Source organism: Cebus imitator, unplaced genomic scaffold, assembly GCF_001604975.1.
Source record: "Cebus imitator isolate Cc_AM_T3 unplaced genomic scaffold, Cebus_imitator-1.0 Scaffold280, whole genome shotgun sequence".
Taxonomy (NCBI): domain Eukaryota; kingdom Metazoa; phylum Chordata; class Mammalia; order Primates; family Cebidae; genus Cebus; species Cebus imitator.
This window is the reverse complement of record NW_016107595.1, coordinates 3,036,993-3,055,133: the sequence shown is the minus strand read 5'-3', so window position 1 is coordinate 3,055,133 and position 18,141 is coordinate 3,036,993. Positions and strand designations below refer to the sequence as shown.

General features: G+C 51.6%; 1 protein-coding gene across 2 annotated transcripts in view; it reads right to left on the bottom strand.

The window, feature by feature from the left end:
* SLC25A42 (solute carrier family 25 member 42) overlaps positions 1 to 18,141 on the bottom strand; it is a 41,089-nt gene that overhangs the window by 13,034 nt on the left and 9,914 nt on the right. For both annotated transcript variants that reach the window (XM_017501353.2, XM_037728795.1), the window contains exon 2: positions 5,957 to 6,071. In XM_017501353.2, the coding sequence (XP_017356842.1) occupies positions 5,957 to 6,037 (81 nt within the window). In that variant the 5' untranslated portion in view covers positions 6,038 to 6,071. The remainder of the gene's footprint in view (positions 1 to 5,956; positions 6,072 to 18,141) is intronic.

The window sequence follows — 18,141 nt, the reverse complement described above, 5'->3', positions numbered from 1 at the left end:
AAAAAAAAAAAAAAGAAAAGAATTAGAAATATAAGCGCATAGTTATTCCTATATATCATCATATATAATCATTTAGTTATTCAGATATAAAGAAATATTTACTCAATATAACCTTTAATTTTACTAATGATTATCGGGTAATGAAGCATGGAACTGAGGTGACATTGTGAACAAAGCAATCCTAAGGCAAGATGCTCTAAGCCCTCTGTCACGCCCACATCAGGGCTGCTGGAGGGCGCCTCAGCTGTGGTGCAGCGCCAGTGCGGGGAAAGCGCCCGCAGCTTAGCCAGCTAGGGAAGGAGATGTCCAAAATGACCAAGACGTCTCCTTGCTGGGAGAGTTAGGAGAAAACTCCGCTTCTCCAAGTTCTTGTGGTAAGGCCTGATGGCTGTCAGGGAAGCCTGCAGACATCCGGGGGCTTAATGGTCTCTATGTGATGCTGTGCTTCAGTGGTCATATTCCATGTCTACTTTCATATTCTGCTTCTGCACCTGGTTTCTCTTTTTCTCAGAAGATAAGAATTAGTAATAGATGTAGGGTTGTTGGACCCCAGAGGGTCGTGGGGTGTCCCTTATGCTGTGCTGAGGTACAGGATCCGAGAAGTAAACAGACAGGACACTGAAGAACTGGTGAAGAGTATCTGGACTCGGAGGGCCGTGCCACCTATGAGCGGAGACAGGAGAGGCCTGAACTCGCAGAAGGGTCTGTATTTATTAGGTACAGGCAGGGGGCAGGGTCATAAGTGAGGTCATCACCTATAGGCTTAGTAATACGGCATACATAATCACCTGAGTCACAAGTGAGGGGGCCACCCCATTTTGTCACCTGGGCGGAGAGGGGGACCGTGCCGTGCACAGTAGTAGAGGGTTGTGTACAGAAAACGTCATGTTACCGAGGCAAGGAGGTGGGCTGTGTGCAACAGGTGTTGTGTGCAACGCTTCTTATCTGGGGGCTGGAGAATTCAAAGGATTTCTAATAGAAGGATACTGTAAGCCAATGCAGTAGGAGCTGACAGACTTGTGCTCTTCTATTAAGATATTTATGGGAGGATGATTTGAGCCAGCACAGAAGCCAGAAAAGACTGACAGGGTGTACAGCCGCCGTGACTGGTCACACCAGAGGGCTTCTCCCTTGGTTACTTCCAGGATCTCAGGCCTGAGGCCCACTTTCCACAGGAACTGGATGCAAAGTACTACAACTCCTTTATCAGGAGGAGAGGCTCTTGCTTTAAGCCTGCCATACAGCGTATGCTCTTTCAGGGAGGGACGCCACCGCCTGGGTTTTGTCCTGGTCTGGCTGTTTTCCCATGTACTGCTTCTGTTCTGTGACTGCTCCAGGCATCCCTCCTACTACAAACTACTATATGGTTACATAGAAGGATTATATAAATCAGCGCTAAATGTGTCAGTACAGCTCCAAGTACGATACCTATATGATTACATAGAACTAAGTATGCTAGATGTAAGTACTAAGTATGTTTATGTAAGGTAGATATAAGTAAGAAGTGAGTTATACTTAGGGCACTAATTGTGCCTGGGGTCTGCACAGTTCTCCTTCCTCAGTGACCATGGGGGTTGTCACCCACAAATAGTAACATAAATCTTAATGTCCTTGATATTTTTGACAAGTATGGGAAAAGCACCGACACATTAAGGTTTCTCCTCGCCACGGCTACTTGAAAGTCCTGGGCCCCTCTCTCCAAGACACGTGATTGACCTGACCCTATCGCTGACCACCAATGATTCGCCCTTCCTGGCCTGCCCCCTGCTTTGTGCTCAATAAAAGTCAGAGTGTCCAGGCACCCGGGGGCCACTGCTGGACTCCGTGCTTTGGCTGGCAGTGGACCCCTGGGCCCAAACTCTGTTTTCTCTTTGTCGGTGTTTTGTCTTTTATTTCCACAGTTTCTCATCTCCACACCTGTAGAGAGGGGCTCACAGGACCCTGTAGGGCTGGACCTTACACCCATGTCTACTTAAAAATACAAAAATTAGCCAGGCATGGTGGCGGGCGCCTGTATTCTCAGTTACACAGGAGGCTGAGGCAGGAGAATCGCTGGAACCTGGGAGACGGAGGTTGCAGTGAGCCATGATTGTGCCACTGTATTCCAGACAGGGTGACAGAGCGAATCTCTGTCTGAAAAAATAAAAATAAAAATGGGACCAGAGTGAAAGTGGCTCCTGCAGAAACCCAGGATAGATATGGTGGAGGCTGGAGAAGGGGAAGGGATGTGGGGGTACTTCTAAGGTATAACACGCAGCCAAAGTCAGACTGAGCAGGGCTGCCCCCACCTCCGGAGTTTGCTCAGCTCTGGGGGTGGTCCGGGGTGAAGGGCTGGGCCTGAGTCTGTCCACACCTGGCCGGAATCCCAGCTCTGCCCTGACTGAGCTCAGGCAGCAGGTGACCTCTTTGGTCTCCTAGACCTCATCTTTGAAATGGCAAGGTGCCAGCTCTCAGATCCTGTCCTGCATGTCCTGGGGTACCCAGAAGACTTGCACCCCCAATACCATTCCACAGAACACAGCCTCCTTTTCCTCAATGCCCCCAGGGTCCCTTCTACCAGCCCAGCCCTTCCCTCCTCAAAGGGACAGATAGTACAGTGATTTTGTTTCTTTTTTTTTTTTTTTTTTTTTTTTTTTTTTTGAGACAGTGTTTCGCTCTTGTTACCCAGGCTGGAGTGCAATGGCGCGATCTCGGCTCACCGCAACCTCCGCCTCCTGGGTTCAGGCAATTCTCCTGCCTCAGCCTCCTGAGTAGCTGGGATTACAGGCACACGCCACCATGCCCAGCTAATTTTTGTTGTATTTTTAGTGGAAACGGGGTTTCACCATGTTGACCAGGCAGGTCACAAACTCCTGACGTCAGGCAAACTGCCCACCTCAGCCTCCCAGAGTGCTGGGATTACAGGCGAGAGCCACCGCGCCCGGCCTGCGATTTTGTTTCTGAGGCCAAACTTCGCCATGGGGTTTGGTCTTCTAGCTTCTCGGAGGCCTGTCTCTGGGGACCGCTGCCTTGTCTGGGACACACAGCAAGGTTGCAGACGTCTGGTTCCATGGGTTTTGAAAAATGTGGGTGCTTGATGGAGATCCCAGCAGCAGTCCAAGGCCTTACCAGCTCCAGGCCAGTTTCTTCTCTGTGAATAAACTGGACTAGCTGCTCCCCTCTGGAATGGGCCTCTGTGTGCAAATGGAATATTCCATGGAGAGTGCCTCCCTGCGCCCTGCTGGAGGCACGGTTCCTCCACTTCCTCCATTAGGTGGTTACCTCTTATCAGTTTGTGACTTTGTTTGTTTGAGATAGTCTTGCTCTGTTCCCCAGGCTGGAGTGCGGTGATGCAATTTTGGCTCACTGCAACCTCTGCATCCCGTGTTCAAGCAATTCTCCTGCCTTAGCCTTCCCAGTAGCTGGGATTACAGGCATGCACCACCCTGCCTGGCTAATTTCTATATTTTTAGCAGGGATGGGGTTTCTCCATGTTGCCCAGACTGGTCTTGAACTCCTGAGGCTCAGGTGGTCCGCTCACCTCAGCCTCCCAAAGTGTTGGGATTATAGGGCTGAGCCAGCGGGCCCAGCCGAGTTCTTAACTTTACAATGTCAACTCTGTGTTGTTTGTTTGAGATAGGATCTCACTCTGCCACCAGACTGGAGTGCAGGTCCATGATCACAGCTCACTGTAGCCATGACCTCTTGGGCTCAGGTGATCCTCCCACCTCAGCTTCCTGAGTAGCTGAGACCACAGGTGTGTGCTATTACACCCAGCTAATTTTTTATTTTTTTGCAAAGAAAAGGTCTTTCTATGTTACCCAGGCTGTTCTCAAACTCCTGTGCTCAAGCAATCCTCCCCCATTGGCCTCCCAGAGTACCGGGATCTCTGGTGTGAGCCACTGTGCCCGGCCAATGCCACATCTTAGGAACACATGCCCATAAACTGCACCTCTCAAAGTGGCCACCAGTGGCACCTGGAGGATGTGTGCTGGGGCCACTTCACATGCTCAGTGGAGGCTGCTGCCTCTGGCTGACACTTCCAGCTCCTCTTTAATGAACACAAACACCTTATTATCCAAAGAGCTGGGAACAGGCATCACTGAGGGGTTGAAGTTTCAAGATTCCTCCTGTGGGGAGATCCTACAAAAACCAATGCGGCCAGGCAGCCGACAGAAAGTGGACAATCCCCAAATGGGATGTACATTGGCCGTAAACACCACAGGAAGAGGCTCAGCTTTTTTTTTTTTTTTTTTTTTTTCCAAGACAGCATCTCACTCTGTCACTCAGGCTGGAGTGCAGTGGTGTAATCTTGGCTCACTGCAACCTCCACCTCACAGGTTCAAGCGATTCTCCTGCTTCAACCTCTTGAGGAGCTGCGAATACAGGCACGTGCTACCACCCTTGGCTAATTTTTGTATTTTTAGCAGAGACAGGGTTTGACCATGTTGGCCAGGCTGGTCTCGAATTCCTGGTCTCAAATGATCCACCTGCCTCAGCCTCCCAAAGTACTGGGATTACAGGCGTGAGCCACCGCACCCGACCAAGACTCAGCTTCTTAACCAAAGAAAAGAGACTTTGCAGAGTCAGTCCCTTCCACTGTGGAGCTGGCCAGGCGGACCAAGAGCGACGTTGTCGGGGCCTGCCAGCACAGAGGAGAATGGGCATGTATGTGTGTGTGATGCCCAGCGAGTGACCAGCACCGCCGCATTTCTGCGTGTGGTTTGGCGGCCACCGCTGCCTCGAGCTTGTCCACGTGGCAGGACCCACGCTGCAGACCCCCTCCTCTCTGGCGTGCAGAGGAACAGCCGTGTCCAGGTGTTCTTCTAGCTCTGTTGGAAGCTTCACTAAACTTCAAGGCATGTGCCTGCCCTGTGCTTCAGTCACCTGGTGGTGACCCCAGTGAATAAGTCCTCCCACCTGCCTGCTACTCTGAGGTGTCACCTGGAATCCGGGGAAAGGTCGGGAGGCCCGGAAGATGACACCACCTCAGTCTTTGATCCCGTGGACTTTGAAAACTGCCTGTGTGGGTGGCCTGGGTTGGGCCCTGGGAGTGCGATCAGTTTCTGTGTGGGGCTGAGTTGGTCTGTGTTTTGGGTTCAGGACTTCGGGGCCAGTGAAGGTTCTGGTTTCTACGGTGAACAACAGGGCTGATGCGATTGCTCTGAGAGAATATCTTTTCTTGTGGAATTGTGGACTTATGAGGTGAACTTGGAAACACAGGGTGAAGCCCAAGCACGCCTACCCACTTTGGCTCTCGGCATTTGGATAATACTTTTTTTTTTTTTTTTTTTTTGAGACAAGTTCTTACCCTGTCGCTCAGGCTGGAGTGCAGTGGCATGATCTCAGCTCACTGCAACCTACAAGTGATTCAATTGCCTCAGCCTCCCAAGTAGCTGGGATTACAGGTGTGCACCACCACACCTGGCAAATTTTTGTATTTTTATTAAGTACAGGGTTTCACCATGTTGCCCAGGCTGGTCTCAATCTCCTGGTCTCATGTGATCCTCCCACCTCGGCCTCGCAATGTGCTGGGATTACAGGCATGAGCCACCGCACCTGGCCTTGGCCAATTCCTTAGTGTTCAAAAATCTGAGGGAGAAAAGGGGTTTCCAGGACACATTTGACACTTCAGGCTTCCCACCCAATGCCTGGCGCTAGGTGAGGGTTGGGTCTCTTACCAGGTGGCTGGGCTGGCTGGATTCACATCACAAGCGGGGCTTTTGGTGGAATAGAGGGTAGCTGGCGTCCTCCACTCGCCACCTTACAGTATCTAGGGCTGTGGGAGCAGAGAAGCCCCCACCGCTGCTCTGCCCTCAGCCCAGGTGGGCAGGGGTACCAAAATACACATCCTAGGTGTAGGGTGATTTGTGACCGGGCACATGGAGCACAGGAGAGGGAGCCCTGAGCCTGGGGGGAGGGGGTGGGGAGGCTGGGGCCCCAGGAGAACACCCATCCTGAGAGGCCAGGTACTTGCCTTTGATGAGACGGACGAGGACAGGACAGCCTCGGCATCCTCACGCAATCCCACTGGGCCTTCCTTCACACCATTACCCATACCAGGCCTGCTTGGGACAGTGGGAGACTCAGTCCTGGAGAAGTAAGCAGGGCTGTTAAGATACTGCGAGACCCTGAGAGATGGCGGGTGTCCCCACCAGCCTTTTCCTGTCCTGGTTGTTGCCCATGCTTGTCGCGAACTCCTGGGCTACATCGATTCTCCCGCCTCAGCCTCTCAAAGTGCTGGGATTATAGGCATGGCCACCGTGCCTGGTTAGCTCCCATGCTCTAAAATCATCCAGTGAATGAAAACACATTACTACAAAATGACGCAAAGGGTGCAGAGGCCCCAGGGCAGGCATCAGTGCTGATGAGTGATGCTGTACAAAGTGTCCCCGGGATTCTGCTACACATGCCTCCACTGATTATTACCCAAAGATAATGGATAATAGTGAAGATGGGCCCATGGGCACTGGCTCTGGGAGAAATAGCTGCTTTGAAGATGGAGCTGGAGAGAAAAGATGAGCCTGGGGCAAGTGGAGGTGCCAGCCATGGAGGGCGTGCTCAGAAACAGAAACCAAAGCAGTTGAGTGTGGTGAGGGGGTCACGGGCACCCACTCAAAGAGCCCCTGATGGTCAAATCTGGAACAGTTTGAGTGGAAATGGGGAAAAAAAAATAAAGCAGTCACGGATGAAAGCCTGAACTATAAAATAAATAACCATGAGTCCATATGATATTTAAAAAATGACAGAATAAGTAAGTATAAGGCTGAGCACAGCGGCTCACGCCTGTAATCCCAGCACTTTGAGAGACTGAGATGGGCAGATTACCGGAGGTTAGGAGTTCGAGACCAGCCTGGCCAACATGGTGAAACCCTGTCTCTACTACAAATACAAAAATTGCGGGGCCTGGTGACACACACCTTTACAGGCAGTAAGATTCTCCCTGCCACTAGGTGATAGAGCAAGACTCTCCCTCAAAAATACATACATACGTACATACATAGATACATACATACATACATAGCATGCTAAAACAAAGAAAGCCTGGAGAAAACCAGCAGTTTCTGGGGCATGCCAAGTTCACATGTTGGTTGTCCATAGCTGTAAGAGTAGCCCAGTAATCTGGGTCCTCTTGGTCCAGGACCTCCAAAGCACATGGTCCCAAGGGGCACTGTGGAGGGTGCCTCCGAGCCAGCATGGCTACACCCAGCGGCTGCATGCAGAGGGGCAGGGCAGGGCGCCAGCAGCCCCAGTTTTCAGGGAGCCCATTGCCCTTCTTAGCAGAGTGTACCCTGACCCTGGCTCCCTCCCCTCCCCTCCCCTCTCCTGGAAGCAGGGTGCATGGGGCCATGCTTAGGCAAAGGCTTTCCTTCCTCCAGGACCTGTCTCCGCTCTGCAGGTACAGGTGAGAATGGGGAGAAGCCGCAGGTATCCACACAACAGAATAGTGGCCATTGGCCGGGTGTGGTGGCTCGCACCTCTAATCCTAACATTTTGGGAGGCCAAGGCAGGCCTCACAGAAGTTCGATACCAGCCTGGGCAAAATGGCAGAAGCTTGTCTCTACTAAAAATACAAAAATTAGCCAGGCATGGTGGTAGGCACCTATAATCCCAGCTACTCAGGAAGCTGAGGCAGGAGAATCGCTTGAACCTAGGAGCGGGGGTTGCAGTGAGCTGAGATCGTGGCACTGCACTCCAGCCTGAGTAACAGAATGAGACTCCTTCTCCCAAAAGTAAGCAAACAAAAAGAAAAACAGTGGCCATTGTTCAGAGATCCCTTTGCTCTCTGCTCTGGAATCCTCCCAGCCTGACCTGAGGAGTCTCAGTTCAGCTTCACAGCTGGGGAAGCTGAGGCAGTTTGGGTATTTGCCTGAGGCCACAGCCACGGCTAGTGCTGGCCTAGCTGGGCTGAGGACAATGGTGACAATCAGTGCCACTAATGACCGGGGCACTGTGGTTCCTCTTTAGTCCCCGGGGTGAGGTGCTGTTTCCCTACTCTGCAGATAAGACCCAGGGAAGTTTGGCCAAGTCCAAGGACAGAGGGAACTCAGGCCCCAGTGTAGGACTCCAAAGCCACAGCCGGGTCCTTCTCCATGGAGCCTGGCCCCCAGCCACCAAGGTGAGTCTCAGCACGATTTCATCAAGCACTCTAGAGGACCATGTACCCCCTCCTGTTTTTTTTTTGAGATGGGGTCTTGCTATATTGCCCAGGCTGGTCTAGAACTCCTGGGCTCAAGTGATCCTCCCATCTTACCTCACCTCCCCAGTAGCTGGGATTACAGGCGTGAACAACCTTGCCCTGCCCATGTGCCCTTACTCAAGACTTTGCTTAACCTAAAGGAACAGCCAGTTCCAGAGGCATAGGAGGGCAACTTCCCCCAGGTGACCCACACCTGGAGCTCTTGGGTAAGGTGGGTTCAGCCAGGCGCCTACTCTATTCTTAGGAGGCAGCCCAGCCTGATGGGATGGGATGGGTTACGCTCCACCTCCTGGAGGGGGAGCACTGATGGATAGGACTTGTAATTACAAGTATTGATCGACTTACCACCTATGCAACTTACAACCATTCGACTTTACGACCATAATCGCTAGCCACGACTGCTCTGCGTCTGGCAGCGTAAATGTTGCCCAGGTGGGCGTACGGCAGTGCGGACCAGCTTCCGGCAGCACGACCATCTCCGCGTGCACCATTTCAACTGTACATATAGCCTACTCAACTTACGACCAAATAGTGTTAAGACCGGTCCGTGGTCCCCACCGTGATTGTAAGTCGAGCACTAGCTATATTCCACAGGGACGGCAGTCTCTCTTCCCTCGTTTATTTTTCAGTCATTGATTCTTGTCTGTGTGGCCCTGTGGATACCCACTTTGCACTCTCCATTAAACCCAAACGCTCTGTTACCCTCGGGGCATGTGATGCTATACATCCACCTCCGTAGGCAAAGAAGCGGGTTTGGGGAGGGAGGGTGGGTGGAGATTTCACTGTGACAAAGAAGTTGCCTCAAAGACTCAGGTGGCTGGAGAAGCTGAACTGGACATACCTATGTCCATGCATCTGTGGGCCCCAAACCTGACTTAGCAGATGCAGAGGGGAGGCAGGGCCTGCAGTGGATGTGGGGAGGGAGATAGTGTGTGCAGGGCTCCAGAGGTGCTTGCAGTGGCATGCAGGGGTGCTGGGGTACAGGCAGGTGTATGCAGGGCCTGGGCATGCTGGGGTTGCGGGGTGCGGGCAGGTGTGTGCAGGGCCCCAGAGGTGTATTTAGAGGCAGCTGGGTGCAGGAGGTGCCTGCTGGGGCAGTGCGGTGTGGGCATGCAGTAGTGAGGTACCCTTCACTTTTTCTGGGCTCTCTGCCTCTTGCTTAGGCTGCACCTCTGCTGTGTCCTCACTGCTCCCATGACCTCCCTCTACAACACTCATTCACTGAGCTGGCCTGGCCTGGTGCCTGTGCAGTGAGTGACGAGGGGTTTGCCAATTCACGCCTTCGCCTGGAGGAAAGAGGAGCCCCAGAAGGGGCTGAATAACGCGACTGGGCAGGGCGGGGCAGGAGGCCAGAGAGCCGAGGCTGGAGGTCCTGAAACCCTCTTGTCCTGACATTTGGGGTGACTGTCCTGGAAAGGGAACCTTAAGGACCACCATCATGGGCTGTGTTGGGCTGAATACTGGCCCTCAAAGATGTCTGCACCCTAAACCCTAGACGCCGTGAATATGCGACCTTACATGGCAAAAGGTACTTTTTAGACGTGACTAAGTTGAGGGTCTTGAGACGAGGGAGACTGTCCTGGATTATGTGGATGAACCCAGTGTAACTGCCAGGGTCCCCATGACGGGGAGGCAGGAGAGGCCAGGTGCAGTGGCTCACACCTTGTAATCCCAGCACTTTGGGAGGTGGGAAGATCGCTTGAGGCCAGGTGAGACGAGCCTGGGTAACAGCAAGATCCCATTTGTACAAAAAATTTAAAAATTAGCTGGACGTGGCCAGTCATGATGGCTCACATCTGTAATCCCAGTACTTTGGGAGGCTGAGGCAGGCGGATCACCTGAGGTCAAGAGTTCATGACCAGCCTGGCCAATATGGTGAAACCCCGTCTCTATTAAAAATACAAAAAAAAAAAAATTAGTTGGGCATGGTGGCATGCGCCTGTAGTCCCAGCTACTCAGGGAGGCTGACACAGGAGAATCGCTTGAACCCAGGAGGCAGAGGTTGCAGTGAGCCAAAACTGAGACACTGCACTCCAGCCTGGGCTACAGAGGGAAACTCCATTTCAAAAACAAAAAAATTAGCGGGGTGTGTTGGCACGTGTGTGTAGTCCCAGCTACTTGGGAGGCCAAGATGGGAGGATGGCTTGAGCCCAGGAGTTGGAGGCTGCAGTGAGGTGTGATCATACTGCTGCACCTCAGCCTGAGTGACACAGCCAGACCCTTTCTCAAAAAAAAAAAAGGCCAAGCGCGGTAGTTCATGCCTGTAATTCCAGCACTTTGGGAGGCTGAGGCAGGTGGATCAGTTAAGGTCAGGCATTTGAGACCAGCCTAGCCAACATGGGAAAAACCCTGTCTCTATCAAAAAATACAAAAATTAGCCAGGTGTGGTGGCAGGCTCCTGTAGTCCCAGCTACTTGGGTGGCTGAGGCACGAGAATTGCTTGAACCTGGGAGGGGGAGGTTGTGCCACCGTACTCCAGCCTGAGTGATGGCGCAAGACTCTGTCTCAGAAAAAAAGAAAGAAAAAAGAGAGACGGCAGTAGAGTTGGAGGCGATCTGAGTGCACTCTGCTGCTGGCTTTAGAAGTGGAGGGAGAGGTCCTAGGGGGATAGAAGCTGGGAAAGGCAAAGACACACATTCTCTTCTGGAGCCTCCGGAAGAAACCCAGCCCTGCGCTCCCATTTTAGACTCCTGGCGTCCAAAACCAAAAGATGATCAACGTGTTGCTTTATGCCTCCGCGTCTGTGGCGGTTTGCTACAGCGGCAACAGGAAGTGAACACAGGCTGTCGCAAGGAAAGAGGAGCAACTGGCCCAGTGGCCAGGGGAGTGACAGGAGGCAGACATCAGGCCGACATCCAATAACCAGACTCTAGAACTGCCAGCCCTTGAGGGTGATCTCTCCCATGGCAATGTGTACCCAGACTTGCAACCAGTGACCAGGTGATCAGGCTGGCCTCCCTGAGGGGCAGTGTCCAAGGCATGGCAGAGCCACATTCCAGGCACAAAATGCAAAGGCCCTGGGACTAGTGAGAGAGGGAGTGGGTCTCCAGGGACAGAGGGTCACTCAGCTGAAGGAGGGAAGAGGACAGCAAGGCAGGGAGGCCAGCAGATACCTTGGGACGACTTGGGTGACAGCGTGGGGCCTGGATGGTGGGCTTTGGCGGAGGGAGGCGGCAGGCATCTCAGGAGCCTATCCAGGTTCTGCCTGAGACCCAGAGATGGTGAGGCCATTTCCTGGGACAGGGAGGCTTGGATGGGTTGGGGGAGGAAGCCCCAGTTCCCATGGCCCCCACCCTCAGTGGCATTTTTGTCTTTGTCACTATAAAGAATAGGTGGTTTTCACCCATCAGCCCCCACCTCAGCTTCCAAAGCGAGAAGAGGTCATCAGAACTAGTGGTACCACCTGAGTGTCTCATGACTGCTAGGAACACTATGAGGACAAGACATGAAATATGCCTTCATTTATTTATTTATTTATTATTTATTTATTAAAGATGGGGTTTCTCCATGATGGCCAGGCTGGTCTTGAACTCCTGACCTCAGGTGATCCACCCACCTCAGCCTCCCAAAGTGCTAGGATTACAGGTGTGAGCCACTGCGCCCGGCAGCCTTCATTAATTTGAAAACAGAGAAGCCAGCTGGTGCTGGAAACAGCTTGTTTCCAGGTTCTGTTGTTGGGGTATCACTTCCTCTCCTCATCACCTCCACCAGGCTGGTCATACTGGTTGTCCCTGTGGTTTCTTATGGGTCCAGTGCTGGAAAGTCACCCTAGGGCCACTTGGGACATCCTACAGAAATGTGCCCCAATGACAAGTCTTCGGGGAGAGAATTTCTCCCTCCCTCCCTCTCTCTTCTTTCTTTCCTTCCTTCCTTTCTTTCTTCTTTCTTTTTTTTTTTTTTTTTTTTTTTTTTTTTTTTTTTTTTTTTTTTTTTTTTTTTTTTTTTTTTGAGACCGAGTTTTGATCTTGTTGCCCAGGCTGGAGTTCAATGGTGCAATCTCAGCTCTCCACAACCTCCACCTCCCGGATTCAGGCCATTCTCTTGCCTCAGCCTCCCAAGTAGCTGGGATTACAGGTCTCAAACTAAGCTGATGCAATCTGCTCACCTCGGCCTCCCAAAGTGCTGGGATTACAGGCATGCACCACCATGCCCAGCCTTAATTTCTTCATTTTTTGGTAGAGATGGGGTCTTGCTATGTTGCCCAGGCTAGTCTCGAACTCCAGGCTTCAAGCAATCCTCCCACCTCAGCCTCCCAAAGTGTTGGGATTACAGGTGGGAGCTCCACACCTGGCTTGGGAAGGACCTATTTCATCAGCAGAACCCTGTGTCCCTGAGCCTCGTCCAAAGGAAGGAAGAGGATGCTGTACTTATGGGTGAGACCCCCCTCCTCTTCCCTCCTTCCCTTCCGGTTTCCTTCCTCATGGGTCCAATGGATGGGGGGTGGGGCTGTTCTCATCCCTAAAACGTCACTCCTGGGGCACAAGCAGTGACCCTTCATCCTCAGTCACCTGCTAAGGAAGCATTTCTCTTTGTAAGCTTGAAGGCAGTTTCAAGCCCGCTCTGTGTTTCACCAGGTGAGCACTCTCAGGCAAGTGTCCCAGCTCCCAGGACCTCGGCTTCCTTGTCTGAGAGTTGGTCTCACCATCCCACCCCAGCGCCGGCTGACGAGCCTACACACGCAGAACATGCTTTCTCCTCCTGACTCCCATCCTGCCAAGCATCTGGCTAAAACCTGCCAGGCAAGCACTTGGAGAAACTGGCGCCTTTGTATGCTGGGAATGTCAGATGGGGCAGCCCTTGTGGAGATCAGCCTGAAGATTCCTTCACAAGTTACACAGGGAGCTACTATTATGGCCCAGCAATTCCACTCCCAGGCACAGAACCAAAAGGTCCACACAAAATCATTGTACATAGGGCTGGTCACAGTGACTCACACCTATAATCCCAGCACTTTGGGAGGTTAAAGCAGGAGGATGCTCGAGCCTAGGAGTTCAAGACCAGCCTAGGTAACATAGTGAGACCCCAACACAACTGAAATAATAACAACAACAACAAAACTAAAATGCTCCTGGCAGCAAGGTTCACAACAGCCAAAAAGTGGAAGTAACCCAACTGCTTGTCAACAGATGAATGGATATACAAAATGTTCACACAATGTAATACTACTCGCCATAAAAAGGAATGAGGCACTGATCCATGCTACAACATAGATGAACCTCAAAAATACAATACCATGTAGAGAGGCCAGACACAAAAGGCCACACAGTGTGAGATTCCATTGATATGAAATGCCCAGAACAGGCAAATCCATCGAGAACGGAAGCAGATTGGTGGTTGCCAGGGAGTGGAGGGTGTAGAATGGGGATGGGATTTCCTTTTGGGGGTGATGAAAATGTTCTGAAATTGGCCAGTCGTGCTGGCTCACGCCTATGAACCCAGAACTTTTAGGAGGCCGAGGCAGGCAGATCACTTGAGGTCATGAGTTCAAGACCAGCCTGGCCAACATGGTGAGACCCCTCCCCATCTATACTAAAAATACAAAAATTAGCTGGGTGTGATGGCATGCGCCTGTAATTCCAGCTAGTCGGGAGGCTGATGCAGGAGAATCACCTGAACCCAGGAGATGGAGGTTGCAGTGAGCCGAAATCACGCCACTGCATTCCAGCCTAGGCGACAGAGCAAGACTCTGTTTTAAAGAAAAGAAAAGGCCGGGCGCGGTGGCTCAAGCCTGTAATCCCAGCACTTTGGGAGGCCGAGGCGGGTGGATCACGAGGTCAAGAGATCGAGACCATCCTGGTCAACATGGTGAAACCCCGTCTCTACTAAAAATACAAAAAATTAGCTGGGCATGGTGGCGCGTGCCTGTAATCCCAGCTACTCAGGAGGCTGAGGCAGGAGAATTGCCTGTACCCAGGAGGCGGAGGTTGCGGTGAGCCGAGATCGCGCCATTGCACTCCAGCCTGGGTAACATGAGTGAAACTCCGTCTCAAAAAAAAAAATAAAGAAAGAAAGAAAGAAAGAAAGAAAAGAAAAGAAAATGTTCTGAAATCAGATAAAGGCAGTGGTGGCACAACACTGTGATTGTACTGTATACCACTGAATTGTTCACTTTAAAAGGCTAACAACAGCAATTTTTAAGCTATGTGCACTTTGACACATGTACAAAAACCTGCCCAGGTTCCCCCCAGCCCTGGGAGGCCCTTCTCTGCTCCGGCAGGATCACAGGGTGGTAGGAGCCTGGGTATAGCCTGGGCTGACTCAGGCAATGTTCATGAACTTGCGTCTCCCTTTCCTTAGGGATCCTTCCCTCCCTACTAGGTTACTTGGAATCAGATTAGCTGCTGGACATTCATATGTCACTCCCTGTGTGTACGTGCACTGCATGTTCACCGTGTACATGCTCTGGGGAGGCACACCCTCACGGGCTCAATCACTACTGGAAATAACGCAGACATGGATGACCATGTGCAGATTCTATGGGGAGGAGGGACATGGGGTGGGAGAAAGGGGTCTGTCCTGGGATCTGGAAGAAAAGGAGTACACCAGGGAGAGAGAACAGCCAGAAGGAAGAACCCCAAGGCTGGAGTGAACTCAGGCTGACCAGGGAAACGAACAGACTGAGGCTGCATCAAGCACAAATACCTTCATGCTGAATGCAACTGGGCCATTGCAGGCTGTGCTTATAGGAAGATACAAAGTGCCCCTACTGCCCTATGCCAGCTGGGTCTCCCACCTCCAGACCTCTCCTTCCGCCCAGTGCAGCCAAGATTCCTGCAAGCCATGCCTGCCATAGAGGCCTCTCCCCACAACCTCCCCATATACAGCCCTGGACTTTGAAGACCTGCCCAGCAGCATATGATGGCAATGATGAGCACACTCTGTGGACACAGCCCTGAAGACCACCCACAGGAGAAGGGGAACACATGTGTGGTATATCCCATGATGGGATGCTATATAATACCAAAGAACAAGCTGCTGCTACATGCGACAATATGGCTGGATCGCATAGACACACCAGTGAAGGACAGACGCCAGACAAAAGGTTGGGTACCGAATGACTCTTTTTTTTTGAGTTGAGGTCTCCCTCTATCACCCAGGCTGGAGTGCAATGGCACGTTCTTGGCTCACTGCAACCTTTACCTCCCAGGTTCATGTGATTCTCTTGCCTCAGCCTCCCGAGTAGCTGAGATTACAGACATGTGCCACCACACCCGGCTAATTTTTTGTATTTAGTAGAGATGGGGTTTCGCCATGGTGGCCAGGCTGGTCTTGAACTCCTGACCTCAGGTGATCCGCCCACCCTCGGCCTCCCAAAGTGCTGAGATTACAGGTGTGAGCCACCACGCCCAGCTGCGTGCTGAATGATTCTGTCCACATAACAGTCAAGCACAGCAAACAAAATGTTTTACACACATCCAAATGCCTATACTTGCCACCACACGGATGAGCCCTGAGGATGTCATGCTGAATGAAATGAGCCAGTCACAAAAGGACAAATGCCGTACGAATCCACTTATACATGGTCCCTAGAGTCGTCACATTCATAGAGACGGAAAGTGGAATGGCAGGTGCCGGCGGCTCGGACCGGGCAGGCGGGACAGAGAGTTAGTGTTTAACTGGGACAGAGTTTCAGTTTTGCAGGATGAAAACAGTTGTGGAGGCGGATGGTGGTAACGGCTGCACAACAGTGTGAATGCACCTGATGCCGCTGAACTGAACACTTAAAAATGGCTACAATGTAAGTTTTAGCCATTTTAAAGTACTGTATATTTTACCACTTTATTTATTTATTTATTTTTGAGACAGGGTCTTTCTCTGTCACCCAGACTGAAGTGCAGTGGCACGATCATGGCTCACTGCAGCCTCCAACTCCCTGGCTCAAATTATCCTCCTACCTCAGCCTCCTGAGTAGTTGGGACTGCAGGTGTGGGTCACCATGCCCAGCTAAATTTTAAATTTTTTGAAGAGATGAGATCTCACTATGTTGCCCAGGCTAGTCTTGAACTCCTGGGCTCAAGCCAAGCCATCCTCCAGCCTCTGCCTTCCCAAAGCACTGGAATTACAAACATGAGCCATTGCGCCCAGCCTACCGCAATTTTTAAGAAACACCAAGTACAAAACACATCTCTGGTGATAAAGATTAGAACAGTGGTTACCTCTAGGGGGCATGTCAGGGAAGGGCACGAAGGAGCCAGCTGGAGGCTCGAAAATTGTCTTGATCTGGTTCCAAGAATGAACAGGTATGTAAAAACTCACTGAGCTATATATACACTTAGGATTTATGTGCTTTACTCTACGTAAGCTATTTCTCAATTTAAAATGCTTAAACAGTGAAAACAAAACACCTCTACCACAGCCCCTCCCAGGCCAATGGACACCGAGCCTGGGAGTGGGGCAGGTACGCAATCTGTAATTCCCAGGGGACTTGAATGGGCTTTGGGCGTGGATGTGTTCAGCTTGCTCTTTCCCACTTTCTTCTCATCTGTGGACAACACCTATTTTGTTTGTTTTTTGAGAAGGAGTTTCGCTCTGTCGCCCAGGCGGGAGTGCAGTGGCAAGATCTTGGCTCTCTGCAACCTCCGCCTGCCGGGTTCAAGCGATTCTTGTGTCTCAGCCTCCCCAGTAGCTGGGATTATAGGCTGGCCAATTTTTTTATTTTTTTTTTCTTTAGTTGGGGTTTCACCATGTTGAGCAGGCTGGTCTCAAACTCCTAACCTCAAGGGATTCACCCACCTCAGCCTCCCAAAGTGCTGGGATTAGAGGTGTGAGTCACCATACCTGGCCGAGAACACCTGTTGAAGATCTTAGCAGTGACAAAAAGCCTGGAGGAGGCACTGAAGCTCTACATTTGGTCCACGCGCACAGTGGCCATCCTACTGAGGACAGCATTCTGGGAAACCACTCGCTCTGCTCTCCAACACTATCCTCCCCTTGACCCCAGGGTGACCCAGGTGACCATGATCAGGTAATGAGACTTCACACTCCCCTAGGTTCAGGGTGCTAGCCCCAAAGACTGAGACCTGGGACTTTTAAGGGAACCATCGGGCCAGAGAAGTCCTCTTTCTTCAGGGGAGGGGAAGCCAGTAGGGTGTGAGGCTGCAGGGCATCGTTGGCACAGTTAGGGGGGCAGAGCAGGGCCAGGAGGCAGAGGAGGATACCTGCAGGCTAGGGGGATCTGGAACCCAGAGGTGCAAAAGCACATGGACTTTGCTGTCACGGAGCCTGGGAAGCACCCTATCCGGTTCAGTCAGCGTGGATGGCTTTCTGTCACTTGCAGCTGCCACAGTCCTGACTCATATGCTGTGCTGGGGTAGACACCTCATTCTCCCCTGGCCTTGCACAGTATTTACAACTACAGATGGCAGTGTCCCGTGGCTCCAGGAGCCCCAGTCTTGCTGCGTTCATGCTAGGTACTTTCCCCAATACCTAGGATGTCAGTGCTTTCTAAAGTGGGATTCAGGTGTCCCCGCTAGGGTGACAACCAGTGGCCAGGCACAGGGGGCCAGCCCCAAATAACACACATGTATCTTTTCCCACGCTGTTTCTGTTCAGGCAGTCTTTCCATTCATCAAACAAAAAACAAAGCTCGGTGGGGAATGAGGGGATGAGGTGGGAAATGACTTACTAAACAGCATTATTCAGGAAACGTGAACCTGGAGCATGGGCTCTTCGATAACTTGTGATCACACCAACTCCAGCACAGAACCTTCAGAGCAGTGGGAACACTGATGCCAAGCAAGGTGGCAGTTGCTTGGGAGAGGGCAAGACAAGCTGCTTCTTTTTTGTTTGTTTTGAGACAGGATCTTACTCTGTCACCCAGGCTAGAATGCAGTGGTACAATCATATCTCACTGCAGCCTCCATCTTTAAGGCTCAAGTGATCTCCCACCTTAGCCTCTGAATAGCTAGAACTATTACAGGTGTACACCATCATGCCCGGATAATTGTTTTTTTTTTTTTTTT